The sequence below is a fragment of the Myripristis murdjan genome, chromosome 19, assembly GCF_902150065.1.
Source record: "Myripristis murdjan chromosome 19, fMyrMur1.1, whole genome shotgun sequence".
Taxonomy (NCBI): Eukaryota; Metazoa; Chordata; class Actinopteri; order Holocentriformes; family Holocentridae; genus Myripristis; species Myripristis murdjan.
This window is the reverse complement of record NC_043998.1, coordinates 13,606,396-13,627,373: the sequence shown is the minus strand read 5'-3', so window position 1 is coordinate 13,627,373 and position 20,978 is coordinate 13,606,396. Positions and strand designations below refer to the sequence as shown.

The following is a 20,978-nucleotide window of genomic DNA, read 5'->3' as shown; positions in this document are numbered from 1 at the left end:
AATATAACCTCACTGACTACTGTTTGTTTACAGGCAGACGCTACCTGACTGAGGTCCGGTTTGGTGGACGCAGATCAGCGACGACCTCTGACGCCTTCCTCACCCAACACAGCAGGAAACACAGCTGTGACATGGCCGGCCCGGACTTTCAGTCAAAAAAACTCCATTTAACAAGTTATTTAAGTCTCATAGACTCATTTTTCTCAAAACAAGGCAAAAAACTGACAGTTGGATGAGATAATCTGATGTTGATAAACGGTTTCCAGAATCAAGTGTCATTTTCTTGATACTGTTAGGCCAATCTGCCTTATTCTGCCTTGTGTCAGCATATTTATACTTTATAAATTCCTTAAACAAGTGAACCTACATTGGATGTGCAGTCATCTCATCCCACTGGCACTTTGTTAAAAATTTTGAATATGAAACAAAGTGAACTGGTACAATGGATTTTTCTTTCTTTCTTTCTTTCTTTCTTTCTTTCTTTCTTTGCAGAGTACACTAGAGGTTGAAGTGGTTTCGTGAGGTCAGCTGCAGATGACAGGTTAAAGGAGGACACTGGTGGTTTCTGACACCAGGGGGTAAAGCACCTTCACTGTCACCAGTTGCTCTTCTTTTGCCCATCAGCAGTGACATTTCGCACCAGACTGCAGCATCGACCGGCAGATAATCTCCATCGTCATCATGGCTATCACCGACTTCCTCGCAGCCTCGGATATCACCTCAGCTATTAATGCTTGTAAAGGTGAGGGGGGAGATCAGGTTTGAGTGTGAGATCAAAAATACATATTCAGATTGTTGCCTTGTCCCAGAAGTTCAGGCCTTTAATTTTTGATTCTTGTCAATTTTCCTGAGGTTGGAAAGATAGATTTTGAAACATAGGTTGTCCAGTTTTAATGATACATTATGCATCAAGTTGATGCATAATGTATCATGTCATCAAACTTTATGTATCTTTTCACTTTCAGCGAAAGATTCCTTTAGCCCGAAAATGTTTTTCAAAACAGTGGGCTTGTCCAAGAAATCGCCAACGGAGATCGAGAGGGTCTTCAAGATCTTGGACCAGGATAAAAGCGGCTACATAGAACAGGATGAGTTACAGTTGAGTCTTGCACACAACAATTTTCTTAAGTGTTCATGCAAAAGTTCATTTGACCATACAGTCTGCTCTCCACAGTTGAATAATAACTTTGAATGACACAGTGGTTTTCTACTTTATTGACTGCAGGATTGTATTTCAGTACTGTAGCGCAAATGTCCTTGGATAGATTTCATGTATTCCCTTTATTCCCACAGTGTCTGTTTGTTTGATGTGTCTGATTTTTCTCTCTGCGGTTCATCTTCCCTGCTCTCTGCCAGGCTGTTCCTGCAGAATTTCTCCAAGGGAGCAAGGCCTCTGACTGCAGCTGAGACCAGAGCTTTCCTCCTGGCAGGAGACTCAGATGGTGACGGAAAGATTGGCTGGGAAGGTACGGTCAGGTCCAGGGGAGGCCAACCCCGAGGTGCTCCTCAGGGGGTCAGGATTTTTGATATATTTGCCCTAGTTCTGTTTATTTTCAACCTGAACCTTCTCCTCTTTGTTTTTGCCACTGTGCCAAACAATTCCAATGAAATTTTGTCAATTATTTGGCATTGCTTTCTAACACTGGCAACATCTGATTTTCTGATTAAACTGTGAATTAGTTAGAAAGTAGGAAGCCCAAGAACTGGCAGCCAGAGTAAATGAGAAAGTTTATGAACCATGCAAGACAATATCAGATGGATAATTGTAACCAAAATGTTAGGTAATTGTTTAATCACAGCTACCAAAACAGTGAAACTGCTGAATATGCAAAACTGCAATCTAAAGATTATTGTGTTGAAATGGTTTTGTGGTTCTGACTTCCTCAGCTTCGGCTGTATTGCAGAGCACCATTTCCTTTAAACTGAGATGTTTAGATATTTATATTTTAACATATTTTGATTTGAATCAATCTACAAAATCGCAAAAACTAGGCCCAGGTTGTAAATAAGTGGAATTATCCTTTAAATGTGCCCATTAAAGGTTGGGGGGCTGGTGGCTCCAGTCAGCACAAGGATCTTCATGGGCCAGCTGTCCTTCATTTGGTTGCTAGACAACTGCAGTACAGCCACAACAGTCACTTCATGCAAGTGTCACCGCCAGAGATGCACACTTCAGTATTTTAAGTGGCACGTGCAGTTGCTGGATTAAATTACAAAATGATTTTGCTGGATTAGGCCAACTGTGTCCTCTGAATCTCTTAGACGTTTGAAGAAGAGAATCTATTCTGTGTTTGTGCTTTATTTATCTGTCTGTTTGTATCCCTCTCTGTGTTTTCAGAGTTTTCTGCACTGGTAAAGTCTTCATAAAGCTTGCAGATGATTTGTTGCACGATGAAGTCGAGGTGGACCCCAGTTTATCAAGTGGATACAAAACATGGAGGCACTCTATAAGCATCTCTGGGATGAATTTGTGTGTAGAGAAAGAAAATATCATGTAGTTTCAAGGGAAAATTCAATGTTGTAAAGAAACTCAAATAAACAGTACATGGATGAACCCTTTGCCTGGCTGATGTGTGTCTCTCCTTGATGGAAAAGTTTATGAATCAATGTGCATCAGTGTGAGCAGCTTTCGTATGAGTTCCAGTGTGACTTTTCCTATTTAGGTCCACTTCGCCGAGAGCAGGTTAGGTCAACTAGATTACTTCCAGCAGCCTCTAGCTGCTGTAGATGACCCACGCCATCAGTCATTTTCTTCACACGATGTCATATGGAGCGCTGTGACAGGTCAAGCCTGCAGAGGGGTCAGAAGGCTTCAGTTTCTAGCAACTTTCAACTGTCTAGTGTCCAGTGTTTAGCATTCTGATAACACAATTAGAGACATTTTATAAGGTAGCCAAAAAATTAAGAGAACATTAAAATCTGTTTACTCCGAACTATAATGTGCTAACTAATAAAATCCTATTGGTGAAAGTTCAGTTAATTATTTAGAACCATAAAACCAAAGAAATTCAGACTGCACTCTCCATACTATAAGTTGTCATTATCTCTTCTCTAAAATGATAAATTGGCTTTGATATCCTTTTAAACAAGTGAGCATGTGATGCATGTGCTCTAATTGGTTTGACATCCAATTACCAGCAAAGTTCCACATATTTCAAATAAGGAGTGTCATGTTACATAAGAAATGCAGTGCAGTCAGTTTGCAGCTTACGCATAGCTGCTAAGCAGCAACAAGTTTAGACTGAAAAAAAAGCCCCTCTTGTGTTTCAGACAAGCTCTGCATCCCTTAGTGGAAAGGATAAAAATAGCCCAATTTGACAACTAGACACATTTTTTTTTCTCCAAAAACTATTGCTACCCCAAGTGGTGTCCATTACATCTTGAAGGACGGGACTGCAGGGTATAAAATGCAGAGGAGAGAGCCGCATGCCTCATCTGGCTTTCAAGTGGGATACGGCAACGCTGACTCTTGCAAAGGTGAGTTTCATCTCGGCTCCATTCTTCTTGTCGGACACATGAGGGGGAAAAAAATCGCTCCACACAGGAAATCAGTTTATCTTCAGACTGCAAAGGCTTCTCTTCCATCATGATGGAGTACACCTACTGAGGAAATTTTTGGTACTGGAGTCAAAAAGCTATGGAATGGAACTACAAAAATTGCTTTGAGATTTTTCTATTTCAACTTAACACAAGCCAAGCCTTCATAGGCCCACGGCTGGAGGGGACTTCACCATGGACTGAAGCACCTTCTTCTTCTTCTTGCAGTGCATTGATAAGAACAGAAGGTCAAAGGTTCTAAAGCATAATGCTCTGCTTCCAAATTTTAGAGAGCTATTTCATTTTCTGATATTGCATCTCAGCACCAGATCAATGTGTTCACCATTGAACCAATGAAAATTTTTCTGTTGATGGAAGCTGATTATGAGAAAAATTGTTAAGATGTGCTGTTAATTTTGAGTGAAATGGCATGACAAACTGATTTATGCATCTTCAAAATCTTGTGATGGTGGCATCTCTCCTTTATTCCACCTGTTTTGGTGCAGTTATAGTCTACATTATATGACTGACCAGCTTTAGTAAGGCACAAGCTGGCCCAAATATTCATTTACATGCTCATGTGTAAATCTTCTTTTTGTCTCCTAGAGAATAACATAAAATGGCTTTCTCTGGAATTCTCAAGGATGCTGATATTGCTGCAGCCATCCAGGCTTGTCAAGGTGGGTCCATTCCCCCTCTTCTTTGCTAATTTTAGCCTTGAGTGAGGCTATTATGTTTCCTCACCATTTCCATTCATTAACTCACATTGAAGGCCTCTGACTTTCCTCTCCTCACTTTGGAATCACAGGGCTGATAGTTTTGACACATAAAATATACACATTCTTAAAAAAACCTACGTTCTAAAGTGCAAATGTGTAGAAAAAAGATGACTGCACATCAGTGAGTAAATTAAGTCAATGAGTAAATCAATGGGTTTGTGTTGGTTTGACTGGAAAGTGATTTGAATGAGGCAAGAAATGCTCTCTCTCTCTCTCTCTCTCTCTCACACACACACACACACACACACACTCACTCATTAACAGCTCCTGAGTCCTTCAGCTACAAGGATTTCTTCGTCAAGGCGGGCCTTGCTGCAAAGGCTGTGGATGATGTAAAGAAGGCCTTCTATGTGATTGACCAGGATAAGAGTGGCTTCATTGAGGAGGAAGAGCTCAAGTAAGGGATAAGAAACTGTCATGAAATGTCACTTTCAGCTGGATTTCACATTTACCTACGAAGCCCTTTGAAAGCTGTTTTCCTTTAAAACTGAATACCTTTGGTTGAAAAACTGAACTGAAAAATCAAATGGCAAATATTTACCTTCATTACTTTCAAATCATGACTTTGCACTGAAAGAGAATGAAGCCCAGTGAAAAAAGGTGAGATGGGGGGGGTCTTTAACACTCTTAACAACTGTGGTTCTTTAGCTCCAGTCACTTTATTTATTTATTTATTTAAAAGGGGACAGTGCATATTAATGAACATTAAACATGTAAATATGCCAGTTTGTAGCCATAGGCTAATTTCCAACTGTAGTCCCTTGGCAGGTTGATGTAAAAAAAAGAAGGGGAAGAAGGAAAAGAAAAGAAAAAAAAAGCTCAGCAAGAGCAAAACACATAATACAAAACATATACTACAAATTAAAAAAAAAAGAAAAGAAAGGCATACAACAGAGACAAGTTTATGCAATCAGACGGAGACCATGATGGTTTATGTGCAACAGTGCAGAGGCAATACGTGCGAGAAGAAAGTGCAAAATGCATCTTTAAAGTGCAACGTGCTATATGGTATGTACACAATGCCCAGGAGATTGCACATAGATAATATATTGTAAGATGTCATGTATTAAAATAGATTGTACATTAACGTTTTGGATCCCAGACCAGAGCTGATTGCAACAGCATCAGCATAAAGAGATCAACAAACTCAACCAATAAGATCAATTTCTGCTTCCAGGATTGTTTTTGCATATGACGAACCTCAGTCTGTGGTTGGAGCTGTCAGGTGTGAATGTGTGAGTGTGTGAAAGTGCTGCTGGACGAGAGCATGCAGTTTAGTCAGCTGTACCTGAATAAATAAAAGCTGAAAAAAAAATGAACACCAGCAGCACTGCAACAAGTCAGCTCTTGAAGAAAAATTGCACCTGTTGCCTTTTCATTGTTCTCTTGTTTTCCCAGGCTGTTCCTGCAGAACTTCTCTGCCAGTGCCAGAGCCCTGACGGATGCAGAGACCAAGGCCTTCTTGAAGGCTGGAGACGCCGATGGAGACGGTGCCATCGGAGTCGATGGTAACCAATCACATGACACTGATGTCAACACTGACCTCACTGATCTCAGTTTTTTGATGATTTTGTCTAAAATAAAAACACTATAGCTACTAAATATTATATTTGCTACTAAATCTAATGTTATATTGCAAGCTGATGATGATGATGATGATGATGATGATGATGATCTTTGAACAGACATCTACAGATAAATGTCTGTCAGTCAAATGTGTTTACCAGTGTGCACTGATGTGGAAATTGTGATTGAAATTCTCATAATCCCAGTAAATTCAGAATACGAGCAAAGCATATATGCTTTGCTGTCACAGTGTAACAGGGTAATAGTCCAGTAATTTTAGGCCAAAATTGGGGTCAACCTAGGACAAATTGCAAGAGAAGCAAACTCAACTGATTTTGTATCCTCAGTTTGTCCTGAGTGAGGGGAAAAAGGTCCCAAGGAATCCCATTGGTGGAAAGTTTTGAAACTCACCTATTTATGACCACATATTTCCAAAAAACACTGTTTTTAACACACGGGGGAAAGGGGTTCAAAATTTTACTTTCAGATATCACTATAAAAATTCACAAGTTGATTACACACACAAAGACAAGAAAAAAAGTCAATTACAAGTTCTTTGAATTATTCTGTTTACACATGCATATCACACATATCTGATTTGATATGCGCTAATAAGGAATATAAGGAATAAATGCCAGAACAGATATTTAAACAGTGAATTACAAGGTTACTATATATATAGTAACCTTGAATTAAAAGGTTACTACATAACAGTGAATTAAAAGGTGGGTAGAAGGGGTAGGATTTAAATAAGCATACACTTCTTTCTATTCCTTTTTGGACATGTTTTGTTGTTTCCACTATTCTGTATTGTTTTTTGCATTGTTTTTTTTTTCACATGTTCAAAATAAAGCCTTCATTCATTCATTCATTCATTCTTACTTTTTTCCCTCACAATTTTTTTTGCTTCCTCCTTGTGTCCACAGAGTTTGTTGCCTTGGTCAAAGGATAATCTGCCTCCACACCTGTGCTGCTGCTGAGGACGGCCTGAGTCTGTCAAACATATCTTTTTTATATTCATTTTATTTATGAATGTCACAGACCTGCTGTACTGTAACTCCCCTATGACACAGGAGCGTGTTAAGCATCTTTGTTTTTGATTCATTTTATGCTCGCATTCACTGTGTACCAAAAAGTACCACCACACATTTGCACTTTCCGAAAATGAAATAAACTCCCAATTGGACTAGAAACAATATGTTTTGTATTTCATTTTCAAGCTGGGAAATTTGTTCACCAATGTAAGTTTAGCAGATTTCACTGGATCAATAAGCTACCAGTCTCTCCATCTTTTTGGCATCCCCGCTTCACACCCGTGAGGTCTTTGATGGTGTGAATTGCACATGAAGGGGGAAACAGATATTTTTTTGGCATAGCCCAGTGATGCAGATTGTTAGATCGATGGTTGGTACTGGCAAAGAGACAGGTGGCTGAGTGAGAACAGTGACTGGAGGACTCGGTTTCTGGCACAGCTGCAGTGCTGCTGCTCGGAGGATGCCTTGCACTTGCATCATGTTCCAGAGAGCTGGCAGAGGAGCCTCGAGACAGGATAAGGTTTCTGTGCCAGCACAATTGCAGGAGTTTTTGTCAATGAGGCACATTTATTTGCAAGCTTCTCTCAGATTGCATGCAACTGCCGGGAAGAGGAGGGTGACAGGAAATATGGGTCACTTCTAAATCTGCTGCAGCAGGACGGGGAAAGGCAAAGGTGGGATCAAGAGGCCACACTCAGATGTAGAATTTAGAGAAATGTATTCACAAACAACCTGGTGCAGTCTCAAATTCCTTTTTTATATTTTAAAATTCACTCATACTTTTAGAATGTAGTCTCAAAATTGAACCGGGTTATGCAATGTTAAAGGGTCGAGTATCATGAGGCATTTTATATATCCTATAAAAATGTGGAGTATAGAGTAGATTTCACAAATTTATTGCAAACTCTCATTTGAAATATACAGCTGTGAATGTTATGATGGGGAAGTGCTCTTCACTGTCTTGAGTTACCTAACAGCTTGGCTTGATAGCTTCCATCCCTGGTCTGACATGTTTGTAATATAAGCCTGATATTGAAGAAGGGCAGGAATAGTTACAGTATCCGTAACGGTGTCGTTTGAGGTGAGAGACCTCATTTGACCAGCCCAAGCCAAAGATTTAGCTTTACAAAGCTTTCAACAGGGAGAGTTAGCGTGGAGAAGCAGCTTCATGTGGGGGAAATGAAAAATGAACTGTATGCTTTGCTGATGCCGTTTTCTCTCTTTGTGTCGAGGTAAATGCCACACACACCTGAGGCTGCGAGGGGGAGTCATAAAATACACCAGAAATTCCCTCAAAACAAGCATTTTCCTCCAAACACCAAGTCTGTAGTCATGCTGAGTAAGACCATCAGTTCAGACAGATGAAATTAATTCGTTTTTAATTATTAACTTAATTTCAGTGGTCACAAGAGCTTCTCAACACTGCCACCTGCTGCAAAATAGACACATAACACATCTAAAGCAAGAAGTCGGTCTTGACAGCAAATATGGACAAAGACCCTGAGACTGATTCCTCTGCCGGCTTTATTGTTAGATGGACTGTGAGGGTTCAGTTTCATTACCACAAGACACAGTCCGAAGAGCTTTATATTTGAATGACGATGATGATGACGACGACGATGATGATGATATCAGGTGTCAGTGTTTCCTGAAACAGCATCGCAAATAATTTAATAGCCATAACAAGAAAAGATGTGAATGGGTGTAAGACCGGTTCAAAAATAAAACCTGGCTGACAGTCGTCAACTGGATTTAGGTGACGATTGATTTACTATCAAATTAAATAATTTCAATTAGAGCCTGGTTCCAAGCAGCCCCTGCCCTCTCCAACGCCTAAATTAGTTCAGGTAGTAATCAAATATTGTAAAATAACGCGTGGAAAAGTGCGTGAGATGCAACATGTAAGATCCCGATCTATGAAGCTACACTTCATCAAAATAATAATGAAAAAGCAAAAGCCGCTTATTTCTTACTTTTTCTTTTCCAAATAACAATGACTCTGCTAATCAAATCACAACAGGTCCCTCTCTGGAAGGCGCGCAAACTCATTGCAGACATTTTACGCATGCCAATTACACACAAGTTAATCCTCACCAAATCGGCACGAATTGGTACTGGTAGCAGTTACATTGTTAAATTATAACCCGCTTTTAACATTGATTTCGTTTCGCTATTGAGAGTACACTAGTAGTAATAATTACATTACAATATTTAGCAGCTCACAGTGAGACTATAACGCCCATCTTTGATTAATAATAAAATGTTTCTCGTACATATTTGATGTAATAACTAACCAGCTTGTCCTGTCTGATAATTTGCAATGACTTTGTGAAATCAGTGTTAACGTTTACCTTGCTGTTCCATCCGTGGTGCTGTACGCAATTTTGCGCTGTGCAAAACTGCTTGACCAGAGAATATGTTTCATCCAAATCAGCAGCGTATATTATTAGCCCAATGCAATATCAAGCACTTTTCGCATAGGCCTACAAGTACCATTTAAGCATCTTCATTTATGTACATATAAATAGAACAGCACTGACTACTGGACACATTTTTCAGCCGGTTGCTTTGCATGCGGTGTCTATTACATATGCCTCATATTTCGGGTGAGAGAAGGTATATAAGCTTGAGAGCGTCGACAGGGAACTTACTGCAGTGACCAGACCCATCTTAGCGAGTCCACTCTAGTCTTGGAGATAAATCTAAGGTGAGTTTCACTGGAGAGCTGCAAATCTCTAGGCAGCTTTACTACCCGAGGCAGTGAAGGTCTCAGGGCTTCGACTTCATGCAATGGGATGCAAAACGAGGAAAAGGCCCCACAGGGCCAGACTCTGAAAATAAGGAGCTCAGAGTTTTGCTGTGGAATAACAAAGGAACCAAATGGAAAAATCTATCAACCAACCAACCACAACTACAAAGGATATTCAATCTTTTGGCTTGGTTTTGGAAAAATTGGACTACCCTTTCTGATCATTTGAGCCTTGCCTTTTGGGGCTTACTGAGAGGAATACTGACAGAGAGGGACTGTGAAATAAATTGCATGGCTTTATGAAGCTTATATGCAGGCCTTTGATAATAGTCATTTACCAGCTTTGAATAATGCATTGTGAAGTACAAAGAGGGAAGTTAAAGCAGATTCATGTTCAGATGAAAAAAAAAAAAGCTTCTTCCTCAGCAGTTTATTGTAACACATTATTAAATATGATGCTTCTTGCTGATTTGCAACAGCTGAACTGATGACCTGTCTTCTGCTCTCCTCCCCTCAGTTAAAAATGGCTTTCGCCGGTGTTCTGAACGATGCTGACATCACTGCAGCCCTTGCAGCTTGCCAAGGTAAACCCCACAGGGATGAATATCACCCAGCACACACTAGTTAGCCATTACAAATTAATAGATTACTTACATACATGGCCAGAGCCTGGATGGCTCACATGCATGGCCACTATTACTTTATCAGACCTGCTTAGCAAGGCAAAGACCTGAAACCTCAGTTTCCTAATTTGCACTTGGCTGTGTTGCTGCAGGATTTGGTTGCTAATGCAGAATCACATAGTGACAGACACTGAAGCACTCCCCCACCTTGCATTTAACTTTTCAAGATTTTCTTTTTTAAAAATCCTCTTGGGGGAGGAGCAATTGCAAAGCAACAATGCAGCAAACATGTAAAGACTAATTTCTATGGTGTCTACACCATGCAACCACACTGAAAATAGATGAGAATATTTTGCAGGGATGAATTTGCACCAGCATAGATGAGAAAAACATCCATGCTTGTTATATTTTTTTTGCAAGAAGTTGATACATTTTTAATTAGTATGTATTGCAATATCCTGTTTTCAGTCTACTGCTTCATTATGAGGGGGTATGTAAATAAATCCAAATTCTTAGACACAGAAGATGAACAGTAACTAACAGCAAGCCTTGTAAACAAAGAGTGGGACGGTGGTAACATACACCATTATTCACATGTGACACACAATGTCTGACACTCTGTCTCTCTCTGTCTTACTACAGCTGCCGATTCCTTCAAACACAAGGAATTCTTCGCTAAGGTCGGCCTGACCTCAAAGTCTGCCGACGAAGTCAAGAAGGCCTTTGCCATCATTGACCAGGACAAGAGTGGCTTCATTGAGGAGGATGAGCTGAAGTAGGCACCCCGTCTTAGATTTCACCCCGCACCAACATGAGAAGAGCTTCTCAGAGGCTTTGTGGAGCAGAGATCATCTTTTAGGGTTTGGCCCGCAGTTGATTCAGAGTGATGTCAGTGCCTCAAAGCAACTGAGAAGCCTGGCAGCCTCTGTTCTCCATGGGAGTAACTCTATGCCAGCTCTCTCCTCTGGTGTCTCATGTTATAGGCTGACATGGAACAGAGGAGAACAGAACAGAACAGAACAGAATATTACATAACGGAGCACAACATGGCCTTTGAGTTTTTAAATCTAATCAATTGCATTTTCCTCAGCATATTGCTTTTGTCATGCCAAAACTTTGGAGCTCCAACTTAGCTGATTTCCATAATTGAACTTCAAATGAAGAATCTATAGTTTGACAAAACTTCACAATACTTTTGCTCATGAAAAATTTTTTTCTTAGGATTTCTTAAATCCTGTAACACTAACTTTCTGAGGATGCAAACCTTTCACTTCAAAGCATATTTAAAAAGAAACAGTGATCATGACACTCAGCATTATTTCTCCCTCATCCTCGTCTGCAGGCTGTTCCTGCAGAACTTCTCTGCCAGCGCCAGGGCTCTGACCGACGCCGAGACCAAGACCTTCCTCCAAGCTGGAGACTCTGACGGTGACGGCAAGATTGGAGCTGACGGTAAGGGAATCTTTTTTTTTTTTTTTTCTTTTGTCATCACAGCATGAGTACAGATTCAGCTTAACTTTCAGATTTTTTAGATTTTCATTCACTGCTTCAAATTTATGTAAATCTCTATGTAACCAGAATTAACAATCAAAATACCATTTTCTCTCTTTGCTCTCCCCTTACAGAGTTTGCTGCCATGATCAAGGGATAAATTACCAACTGACCAACACCTCACTTAAACTACTCTGAAGGAACAACTTGAGCCGAGACACCCCTCTTCTCTTCTTCTCCTCCCCTTCCTTCTATTTTTCTTTCTCTCTCTTCTCAAGTCCTCACACCACTTTTATACACATGACCTTTCACCCCAACCACAAACAAAAACTGTTCCCTCTCTCTGGCCATGCCCACTCTTCCTGTCCACGATGAATGTACCTACCTACCTAAGTGTATAGTGTGGTCGACTTGTGTCTCTCTCTCTATCTCTCTCTCCTGTCGTCGTTTTACTATGTGAGTTTTGCTAACTGTCAGATCAATGATGATGCACTTTTATGGGAAACGAACGGACGATGAGAAAAAAATAAAGGTTCTTTTTCAATAAGACATGTCTGACCCTGGTCCTCAATAATCACTTGTGAATCACTGAGCTGTAATGCAACACCTTGATATCTCACAGAATGAATGTTCCCTCTTAAACTATTGGAACAGATGATAATGAAGGTGCAACACACAAAAAAAATCCATCAGTAGATCTTAACAGAGAGATGCAATATCAAATTACAATATACAGTCTATTCATATTTCACTTGATAAATCCTGCTGCAAATCCTAACAGTCACAAATCCATGACATGGTGAACAGCGGGCATTGTTAGCAATTTTTCAACCAGCTGCAAAAAAGTGATGCTAAATGCATAAAAGCATAGGATTTACCCTGTTAATCTAGATCCTGATGACCCCAACCCACACACACACACACACACACAAACACTCACTCCATTTCTCAGCATTCACTGCTCCAATTAATCCACTTCTCATCTCATATATGGAAAACCTGCCATGCCCTCAGTGACGGCCCTGCAATTACACGAAGCAGCCACAGGGTGGCGTTTCTGATCTGGCACAAAAGGGTTGCAGGTCGTTGGCAGATTTACCTTAAAAACCCTGGAGGACAGTGGTTTTGAAGGTGGGGCCCAGGGACACCCAGAGGTCCTTGCGAGACTTCCATGGGGTCAAATGAGGAATGAGGCAATGATTGAATTAACAATGAAGTGTTTTGATGAAAAAAATGTGAGTGCTTATTTCAACATTATGTTTTAATCTCACCACTTTGAATCAATCTGACATCTAAACAATTTAATGCTCAGCTCAAAGCAAAATATGCTTTTGTATCAGGGCTCCCTGGACAAAATCACTTCAATTGTGATGTGTGGGTTAATGAAAGACCATTTGTGCGTTCAGAGCATAAAGAATGTCCAGCAATTAGACCATCTTTGTGAGTTCTGAGCCTACATGAATTGATCTTTAATTAGAGGAAAACACAAACTTTTGCACTTGTGCGTTCAGTAAATCAAGGCCACCGGAGACAGCTGAAAACACATCATAAAGTGAGAAGTAAAGGGTCCATGGGGTGTGAAGGTCTGAGTATAATGAGATTTATTCCCTTGGTCCTCGTTACAAAAAGCATTTCCCCTGGCTGCTAATGAATTAGTGCTGACTGGATTCCTCAGAGGCAGTGCTGTGTCAGATAGTTTCAAATGTCTCCCTGTCAGAAAACAAAGCCATAGGTGTAGTGGTAGCCCCTTATCACAGAGACCATAAGCAAAACATACAGCATCCAATCAAGAGGCTTTTTCATCCCTTAGTGTTGTTGGACTTGTCTCAACAGCATTTGCTGCTGGAGCGTATAATATGTGCGTGATACTTGATGTAAGATTACCCTAAAATGAGGATAACAATCCCACATCTGGTGTGAGCTGATTTATGGGCCTCTGCTCCCTGTGGTCATCTGATTTGGGGAGGGGGGGATTATTCACTGAAAAAGAGGGGGTGGATTAAATTTGAGATTGTTTATGAGCTTGTCCTGTGTTACCTGGAGAGAGAGAGGGAGAGGAACGAGAGAGAAAGAGAGAGAGAGAGGTAAATAATTTATGTTTATTAATTAATAATTAAGCTGATGTATGTTTCTATCTTATATCACTCTTATCTACTTTCCATAGATCCAACTGGTCTCTGGTCTCTTTTTAACGTTTATTGCGATTGTATAGTTTGTATAGTAGGCTATATGAATATAGTTCTACAGATTATTAATATGCTTTAATAATGTATTCTATGCAGTCATGGCAATAATTGCCACTTTAACTGAACTGAATTGAATTGAACTGAGCGAGAGAGTGAGAGAGAGAGAGAGAGAGAGAGAGAGAGAGAGAGGCAGACAGACAGACAGAGAGAGAGAGAGAGAGAGAGAGAGAGAGAGAGAGAGAGAGAGAGAGAGAGAGAGAGAGAGAGAGAGAGAGAGAGAGTCCAGTCCAGGTGTAGGAGCGGATGTAAACAGTAAAGGTTAATTGGTCAGGTAGAGCCTGTAATACCAGACGGAGCTGGCTGTGAGAATTTGATCCGCGGACAGGTAACTCAAGCATCCGTCACTGCGGCTATCCGCCTCTCACCCCGGGGCCTATATAAAGCGTGTGTCGCCTGTCCGCGGCCACCATAAAGCCTTACCTCCTGCTCTGGACGTGGACGCGGCGGAGCCCTAACAGCGGTGAGTGGGACGCTTTCTCTGCAGGTGTGCAGGCTCGGCTCAGGTGTAGCGGCTCTGCCAGGGCTGCTGGACACCCGGCTGCGGAGCTGCACTCACATTTTAGCGACAAATACCGAATCCTAAAGATGCAGACTAACCTGAATTCCAAATTGGACATCAGGTTAAAGTTCTTTCTATCGCTTTTAAATCGCCCCATCATATAATTTGACTCCAAAACTAACTTGTTTATACTGACTAAAGGAAAGGAGAGGAAAATATTGGAAAAGCATTGCTACTAAGTGTGATCAGTTTTAACTCAATCAACTATCAGCTAAGACGCATTTATTGATTTATAGATAGTTAAATAAAGGCCTAATGATAATCTGCAGTCAAACACAATACTATATTTGCATTTATATACATAATGAAAACTGCATGAGAATAAAAGAGCAAAAAGTGCTTTGTTTTCGCTTTGCACGGTGATGATAAAAACTGCAGCATCACTTTTGGACTTTGCTTATGCACAGGTATGGCAAGTGCCGATACATAGACATTTAAACAACCCCTTATTAAATAACGAGTTCACTGTGGAAGGCAATTAAACAGCATCAGCAATTAACAGACTACAAGGGACAGGGGAAATCCGATCAGGAAGCACGATTAAACAGGCAGGGATAATTACATTTTGACCTCAGCAAATTTGTCAGCGTCAAAAGAAAAAAGGACACTGTGGCAAGTATGCCTCTCATAGACATATGAGTAGTTTTTGTAAAGTTTTTGCAATTGCCAAAAGTAATATTATAACGATATAATAACGTAGCGCAGTGTTACAATGGCTTAATTGATTTGACTGAGTCCACATGTTCTACAAAACGGTCATTGCTGTAGTTTTGACAGGATTATAGCATTATCATGCATGTGTCTCCACAAAGAGCGTAAATAATGAATCCAGCGTGAAACCAAAATTGGCTGAGAGTAGCAGGTCTGTCAGAGCGGGTGCGCATCAGAGGCGCAAAAACTGAGATGATGAGATGAGAGAGAGAGAGAGAGAGAGAGAGAGAGAGAGAGAGAGAGAGAGAGAGAGAGTCTAAATAATTTACGATGCTCTTATTTTACCCTACAGGATTAATATGTCACTCACTTCTATCCTTTCGGCTGAGGCCATTGACAAAGCTCTCAAGGAGTGTCAAGGTAGGTTATGCTGCATCATGATGCAGGGAGGCTGTGGGGAGGGAGAACACACACACACACACACAAGTAGCTATTAACACCTCTTGCTTAATAATAAATCCTTATGAATTAGTTATAAAAGGACTGTTCATATGCAAAAATGTAACCAAACTGCCCATCATTAATTCCATCAGCAGAAGTGCACATTTTGCTTGAACTTTGCATTATATGACTTGCTCATCCATGGCTTGACCATCAAGTTAAAAAAAAAAAAAAAAAAAAAAAAAGAATAAATCCAACATGGGATCAAATTACCATATTTTTGCTAGATGTATGATTTTACCCTCTCTCTGAATTTTGAATCTCACCAAAGAATATTGGCTCATTGATTTTCCAGAAATCAAAGAAAATTCTCTGATGATGCCTGCTTTGATTTGCCTTGTCTGTGCAGGCATGCCTTAAAAAATAAAGACACGAAGGAGGAGGGGGGGATCTCCCATCTGGACAGCAGCCACATGCTGTTTTAATCCCTGCATCAGCTCCCAACCTGGCATCCTCACAAGTCAACCCTAACCTTGCTCTTTTGCCTTTCATCTTCCTCCCTGTGGCTGTGTGTGTGTGTGTGTGTGTGTGTGTGTGTGTGTGTGTGTTTTTCCCAGCTCCTGAATCATTCGATCACAAGAAGTTTTTCCAGTCGTGTGGTCTGTCCTCAAAGACGGCCCAGGAGGTCAAAGAGGTCTTCCGGATCCTCGATGACGACAACAGCGGGTACATCGAGGAGGCCGAGTTCAAGTATGTCACACAGGGATCGTTAAAAGCTCTCTCTGAGACACGATAAGCCTAAACACCTCTTTGAGATATTGGCTCGCACCTTTAAATCTAAGATCTTTACATCCCTTTAATGTGGGATTTGATTCATTTCCCTATAGTGCCTTCCAGCTGATTCTATACTTTAATTGTTGTGTATGTAGATTTAGTGGATATAGAAACAAAACCAGCATTACTTGAGATGTATTATAAAGGTTAATATGTAGTGTGTCTCTTTGTGTGTGAGACAGAGGGAGATAAATAGAGAAAGATCTAGTACAACAGGATTACGCTGCTGTATTAATGGGATGGCACCACTAAGCAGTCTCCTGCAGCAATAATCCACGATGGGCAAAGTGTCATGATTGCATTTGTGTTACATAATTCACCTTTATGTAATTTTGTGAATAGAGCTGAGGTCAAAGGTGGCCTAAGCAGTGCAATTTAGGAATTGGTATGTCTGTGTGCTGTTACCTGTGTGCGTCCGTATGTCAGTAAAATGCACATGCACTCTCTTTATCTGTGTGTGTGTGTGTGTGTGTGTGTGTGTGTGTGTGCGCGCATGCAGGTTCTTCTTGCAGCGGTTCAAGCCTGATGCGCGGATACTGACTGACAAAGAGGCTAAAAGCCTCATCTCAGCAGCTGATAATGACAGCGATGGCAAGATCGGAGCAGAGGGTCAGTGTCTGAAAATCTCAAATTTTACTTTTGGTTATTGCCTAAATTTTCCTTTTTTTTTTTTTTTTTTGGACTCAGAACTGCTTATTGGTCAAGTTCAGTCTCAGTGGGTGGAGCCAAAGAACCACAGATTTATTGACTCAGTACCTTTAGACTGAAGTACAGTGACATAGGTGGTAGCTACTGTGAAGTGTGGCCCTGTTGCTGCTAACTGAAAAAATGAAATCCAACTGTACTAAGTCATGCAAATTAGCTCAGTGGTGGCCAAAGTAGGGTTCGGGGATTCCCAGGGGTCACTGAGAGGCTTCCAGAGGGTCCTTTGTTTGTTTGTTTTTTGTTTGTTTTTTTGTAGATAGTTAAAGTTTAAAATAGACTAATACAATTAAAATTTGCCAGTTAGCTCACTTATTATTATTATCATCACTATTATTAGTATTAGAGTAGTAGTAATAGTAGTTGTAGTAGCAGCAGTATAACTAAAGCTGCAATCGGCCTGACTTTTGACTGCTGCTCGTCTGCAAAGAGCAAGATAACAAACAGATTAGAGGAAATGGCAGTAATTGCAGATTAACTGAAATATACAGTTTATGAAATTTAAGGGATTTATTTTTTCTGTATGAAATGCAGCACTGTTTTGTAGGATCTCTGTCTGACATATGTTACAGGATATATATGTTTGATCTTTTCAAAGTCACATTAAATTACAGGTAAAACATCACAATTTTGCCAGTAGAAAGAGCTTTTGTGCCATATTTTATGCATTGTGTGACCTTCTTGTGTACCGGATTATGCTCTTGTAATCTGCCCTGTAAAAAAATGTATGGCTTTTAAAGCCTTTCTCTGGTCAGTGATGTCACTGGGCTTTCGTCCCAGATGTTTAAGGTCAGGTGTATTGGGAAATCCACCATCATAAAACAAATTCCACCTGTGTTTTTTTGTGATCTTGGGCCGTTCAGTCCAGATCTGTGAGTGTGAACAGATGCTAATCAGCCGTGTCAGCACACACTGCCTCAGGTGTTTCCTGTGACAGTCAATAAGGACGTGCTGATATATTAGGCACAAATACAACTTTGAAACCTCATTTTACTGTTCCTGAGACACAAATGTGTTGACAGAGTAAGTCAACAGTTAAGCTCTGCATTATCATTGCTGTTAAGTACATGTACATCCCTGGGACATGGCCCTGGCCTCAAGGTGATTTAATACTCTATATTGTATGCATTAGTATGTCGTATATGGAAGCACAAGCAATAACTACTACTTGCCAATGCTTTTCTGAAGCTTTTTTTTTATATAACAATGTGGACACGGGCAAGAAAGAAAAGAGGAGGAATGTAACAAATGCAATACATCCATTTTAGAGACTAATTAAGTTAATCCAGTTTCCAGGTTGTAGGTTAAGTTGTTCAAATTTACAAAAAGGCATTATAATCATGTATTTTAGGTGTCACTTTTTTGAAATGGTGGATATTCTTAGATAAAGTACTCAAATCCTTTACTTAATTAAAAGCAGAAATATGATGATGGAAAAATATTTCCTTCAAAGTAAATGTCCAGCATTAAAATTGTGACATGCAAGTATAGAATTAGTGAGAAAAGCAAACATATTCATTCTGAAAAATGGTTCCTCAGTTCTAAATTATTGATGCACTAACCTGTAAGAAGTATTTTAATGTTGTAGCTCTGCCTGCTCCATATCCTGTTGGCTTGTTCACACTGTACCAATACATCACATTTGATGTTTTGCATGCAAAAGCTTATCCTGCTAAGTAACTAATAACCACAGGCATCAGATAAATGCAATGCAATAAAAAGTGCAATTTTTCCCTCTGAAATGTGGTACAGTGAAAATAGAGAGCACTAATGGAAGTGCTAGTACCTCAAAATGTTGCATTTTGAGATACTGGCATCTGAGTAAATGCACTTTGTTACTTTCACTTATTTTGCTGATTTATAATATATGTTGTCTTTGTATGCAGGGTTTTTTTTTTTGATGGTAAGGGAAAGCTACACAATGTTTCATGTTTTTAATGTTTTCAGAGTGTCAGAAAACAAATGGACAACTGATTTTTCAAATGGCAAATCATTCCCTTTAACATTATTAGATGTTGTGAGTACCTGAGTTCTGGTTTAATTGGCATATTGGGCCTTGTTAATTGTGCAGAGACCGTCTGAATATAATATCAGAACGTCACTAGAAATATGTTACATGACTGACAGGAAAAAATACATAGAGTATACCCTGACTGACTATTTTCTTGGTGTTAGGAAAACAAATATTCAGATGTTGTTGTTTTTTATATATGTATTTGGAGCAGACATTGACAGAGGGCTCGCCAAAGCAGATTTCTATTTTTACAATGAAAACTATTTGGCCTTTAGGTCTAAACATTGTCCATTGTCATGTCATCAGCGATATCTGGGCTCAGCTGCCTTGCATAACAGGATTGAGGATTTGGACAATCCAGTAAAGACGATTTCAGTTCCTTTATTTATTTATTTATTTATTTATTTTCAAACAGCAGGTCAGTTGAGGGTTTAGGGATACCCCTTGTCAATCATACTTACATGGATTCTGCATACGTTTGAAATTTGTTTGTGCACTGATTTTTTTTTTTTTTTGCAATTAATATGCCCAAGGTAGGAATGTGTGTTGATAAATCCATTCAGGGATTAATTGATTTTTTTCTCTACATTTTCATGTTTCTTACTCCAGAATTCCAGAGTATGGTTCTGTCCTGAGCTCTGCGTTTGAGGAAACTCCAAAGTGTTCAAGTCTTCTCGCCTCTCCTGCAGATCCCAGCCTCTGTTCCCACCAGTTTCATTATTTTTCTGTCCAAATTCTGTGTGCTTTGATTGTTTTTAAATGACCTTTTTGCTCATTCAAAGACAAGCCCTGTTATATTTGCCTCTTCATTGCCTTTGGTTATTGGTTTCTGTTCTGTGCACACCCCACAACTCACCACTGACAACGAATGAGATCAATAAATAAACACATGGAAACTAATACTGCCTCTTTATGCTGATCACTTCTTTAAAAAAACATTAGCTGAACAAAATGACCATTCTGCATAACATATTCCAGCTGAAAAGAGGTTTATATGCGTTAACAACCCACAAAGCACTGAAAGTATGCACTGTGCTTATTTCTAAAGAACATATTTTTGTCCTGCTCAGCATGCTGGAGGTGGAATTGCACTTAGATAACATAAATAATAGCAGGAAATAAAGGCTGCATCAAGAAGCGTAGAGGATGATGATGTGCAGCTGCCTTTTATGGCAAATCAGCAGTTACTAAAAGAGAGAGAATGAAATTATTTGAAGTGGTACAACAATATACTGTGTGTTTATAATTTATAAATATTACAGAACAAATTGAAGTGCATGAAAAGTGCAGGATTCCTTGCATTATTTGTTTAAAAAACAAAGGAAGATAAAATTCAGAGTGAAAGTATATGTGGGGTGAAACTTAAGCACAGAACTGAATGTGCAGGTAACAGATGAGCAGGTCCTCTCAGTGTCTCTGAAGACTCTCCCTTCTAGTGTTTCTGCTTCCCCTGGCAGATGAGACACAGAGGACAAACGCTGCTCAACTACTATTTTATTACCCATCAAACAGTGTCTGAGGCCTAAGACTGTTTGAAATTACCCACCAGCTGTCTCCCAGTCCAAAGACCTTTGATTTTTCATTGGCCTCAGATGCCTGATAGGTAAATAATGTATTGTTAGCGTGGGACTGAATCTGTTTCCGAGGTATCCCAAGTGTCTAAGTTACCGCCATGAAGTGGTTCGCAGGCCTCGCCAAGGCCTGATACCCAAACCCTGCTAAACTGCAGAGCATGACATCATTATCCGCCGT

The 20,978-nt window shown here is 40.0% G+C and overlaps 4 protein-coding genes across 4 annotated transcripts; all 4 read left to right on the top strand.

The window, feature by feature from the left end:
• The first annotated feature begins 633 nt into the window (after positions 1-633).
• LOC115377756 (parvalbumin, thymic-like) lies at positions 634-2,367 on the top strand. The gene is made up of 4 exons (XM_030077757.1): positions 634-742; positions 966-1,098; positions 1,357-1,466; positions 2,339-2,367. The coding sequence occupies exons 1-4, from the start codon at positions 682-684 to the stop codon at positions 2,365-2,367; spliced, it is 333 nt and encodes a 110-aa protein (XP_029933617.1). The 5' UTR covers positions 634-681.
• A 1,789-nt stretch (positions 2,368-4,156) lies between these two features.
• On the top strand, positions 4,157-6,834 carry LOC115377764 (parvalbumin beta 2-like). Its single transcript, XM_030077771.1, has 4 exons — positions 4,157-4,217; positions 4,581-4,713; positions 5,715-5,824; positions 6,809-6,834. The coding sequence occupies exons 1-4, from the start codon at positions 4,157-4,159 to the stop codon at positions 6,832-6,834; spliced, it is 330 nt and encodes a 109-aa protein (XP_029933631.1).
• A 3,351-nt stretch (positions 6,835-10,185) lies between these two features.
• LOC115378077 (parvalbumin beta) lies at positions 10,186-11,939 on the top strand. Its single transcript, XM_030078204.1, has 4 exons — positions 10,186-10,249; positions 10,931-11,063; positions 11,631-11,740; positions 11,914-11,939. The coding sequence occupies exons 1-4, from the start codon at positions 10,189-10,191 to the stop codon at positions 11,937-11,939; spliced, it is 330 nt and encodes a 109-aa protein (XP_029934064.1). The 5' UTR covers positions 10,186-10,188.
• Positions 11,940-14,247: 2,308 nt separating this feature from the next.
• On the top strand, positions 14,248-20,124 carry pvalb9 (parvalbumin 9). The gene is made up of 5 exons (XM_030078203.1): positions 14,248-14,485; positions 15,588-15,655; positions 16,294-16,426; positions 17,010-17,119; positions 19,836-20,124. Exons 2-5 carry the CDS (start codon positions 15,595-15,597, stop codon positions 19,859-19,861), a joined length of 330 nt encoding a protein of 109 aa, XP_029934063.1. The 5' UTR covers positions 14,248-14,485; positions 15,588-15,594; the 3' UTR covers positions 19,862-20,124.
• Positions 20,125-20,978: the final 854 nt, after the last annotated feature.

Excerpts from the sequence above, each read along its gene's own strand:
- LOC115378077 (XM_030078204.1), top strand. The coding sequence starts at position 10,189 with ATGGCTTTCGCCGGTGTTCTGAACGATGCTGACATCACTGCAGCCCTT. Across the intron at positions 10,250-10,930 it reads AGCCCTTGCAGCTTGCCAAG|CTGCCGATTCCTTCAAACAC; the intron begins GTAAACCCCACA and ends GTCTTACTACAG. Across the intron at positions 11,064-11,630 it reads ATTGAGGAGGATGAGCTGAA|GCTGTTCCTGCAGAACTTCT; the intron begins GTAGGCACCCCG and ends CCTCGTCTGCAG.
- pvalb9 (XM_030078203.1), top strand. The coding sequence starts at position 15,595 with ATGTCACTCACTTCTATCCTTTCGGCTGAGGCCATTGACAAAGCTCTC. Across the intron at positions 15,656-16,293 it reads AGCTCTCAAGGAGTGTCAAG|CTCCTGAATCATTCGATCAC; the intron begins GTAGGTTATGCT and ends TGTTTTTCCCAG. Across the intron at positions 16,427-17,009 it reads ATCGAGGAGGCCGAGTTCAA|GTTCTTCTTGCAGCGGTTCA; the intron begins GTATGTCACACA and ends GCGCGCATGCAG.
- LOC115377756 (XM_030077757.1), top strand. The coding sequence starts at position 682 with ATGGCTATCACCGACTTCCTCGCAGCCTCGGATATCACCTCAGCTATT. Across the intron at positions 1,099-1,356 it reads ATAGAACAGGATGAGTTACA|GCTGTTCCTGCAGAATTTCT; the intron begins GTTGAGTCTTGC and ends GCTCTCTGCCAG. Across the intron at positions 1,467-2,338 it reads CGGAAAGATTGGCTGGGAAG|AGTTTTCTGCACTGGTAAAG; the intron begins GTACGGTCAGGT and ends CTGTGTTTTCAG.
- LOC115377764 (XM_030077771.1), top strand. The coding sequence starts at position 4,157 with ATGGCTTTCTCTGGAATTCTCAAGGATGCTGATATTGCTGCAGCCATC. Across the intron at positions 4,714-5,714 it reads ATTGAGGAGGAAGAGCTCAA|GCTGTTCCTGCAGAACTTCT; the intron begins GTAAGGGATAAG and ends TTGTTTTCCCAG. Across the intron at positions 5,825-6,808 it reads CGGTGCCATCGGAGTCGATG|AGTTTGTTGCCTTGGTCAAA; the intron begins GTAACCAATCAC and ends TTGTGTCCACAG.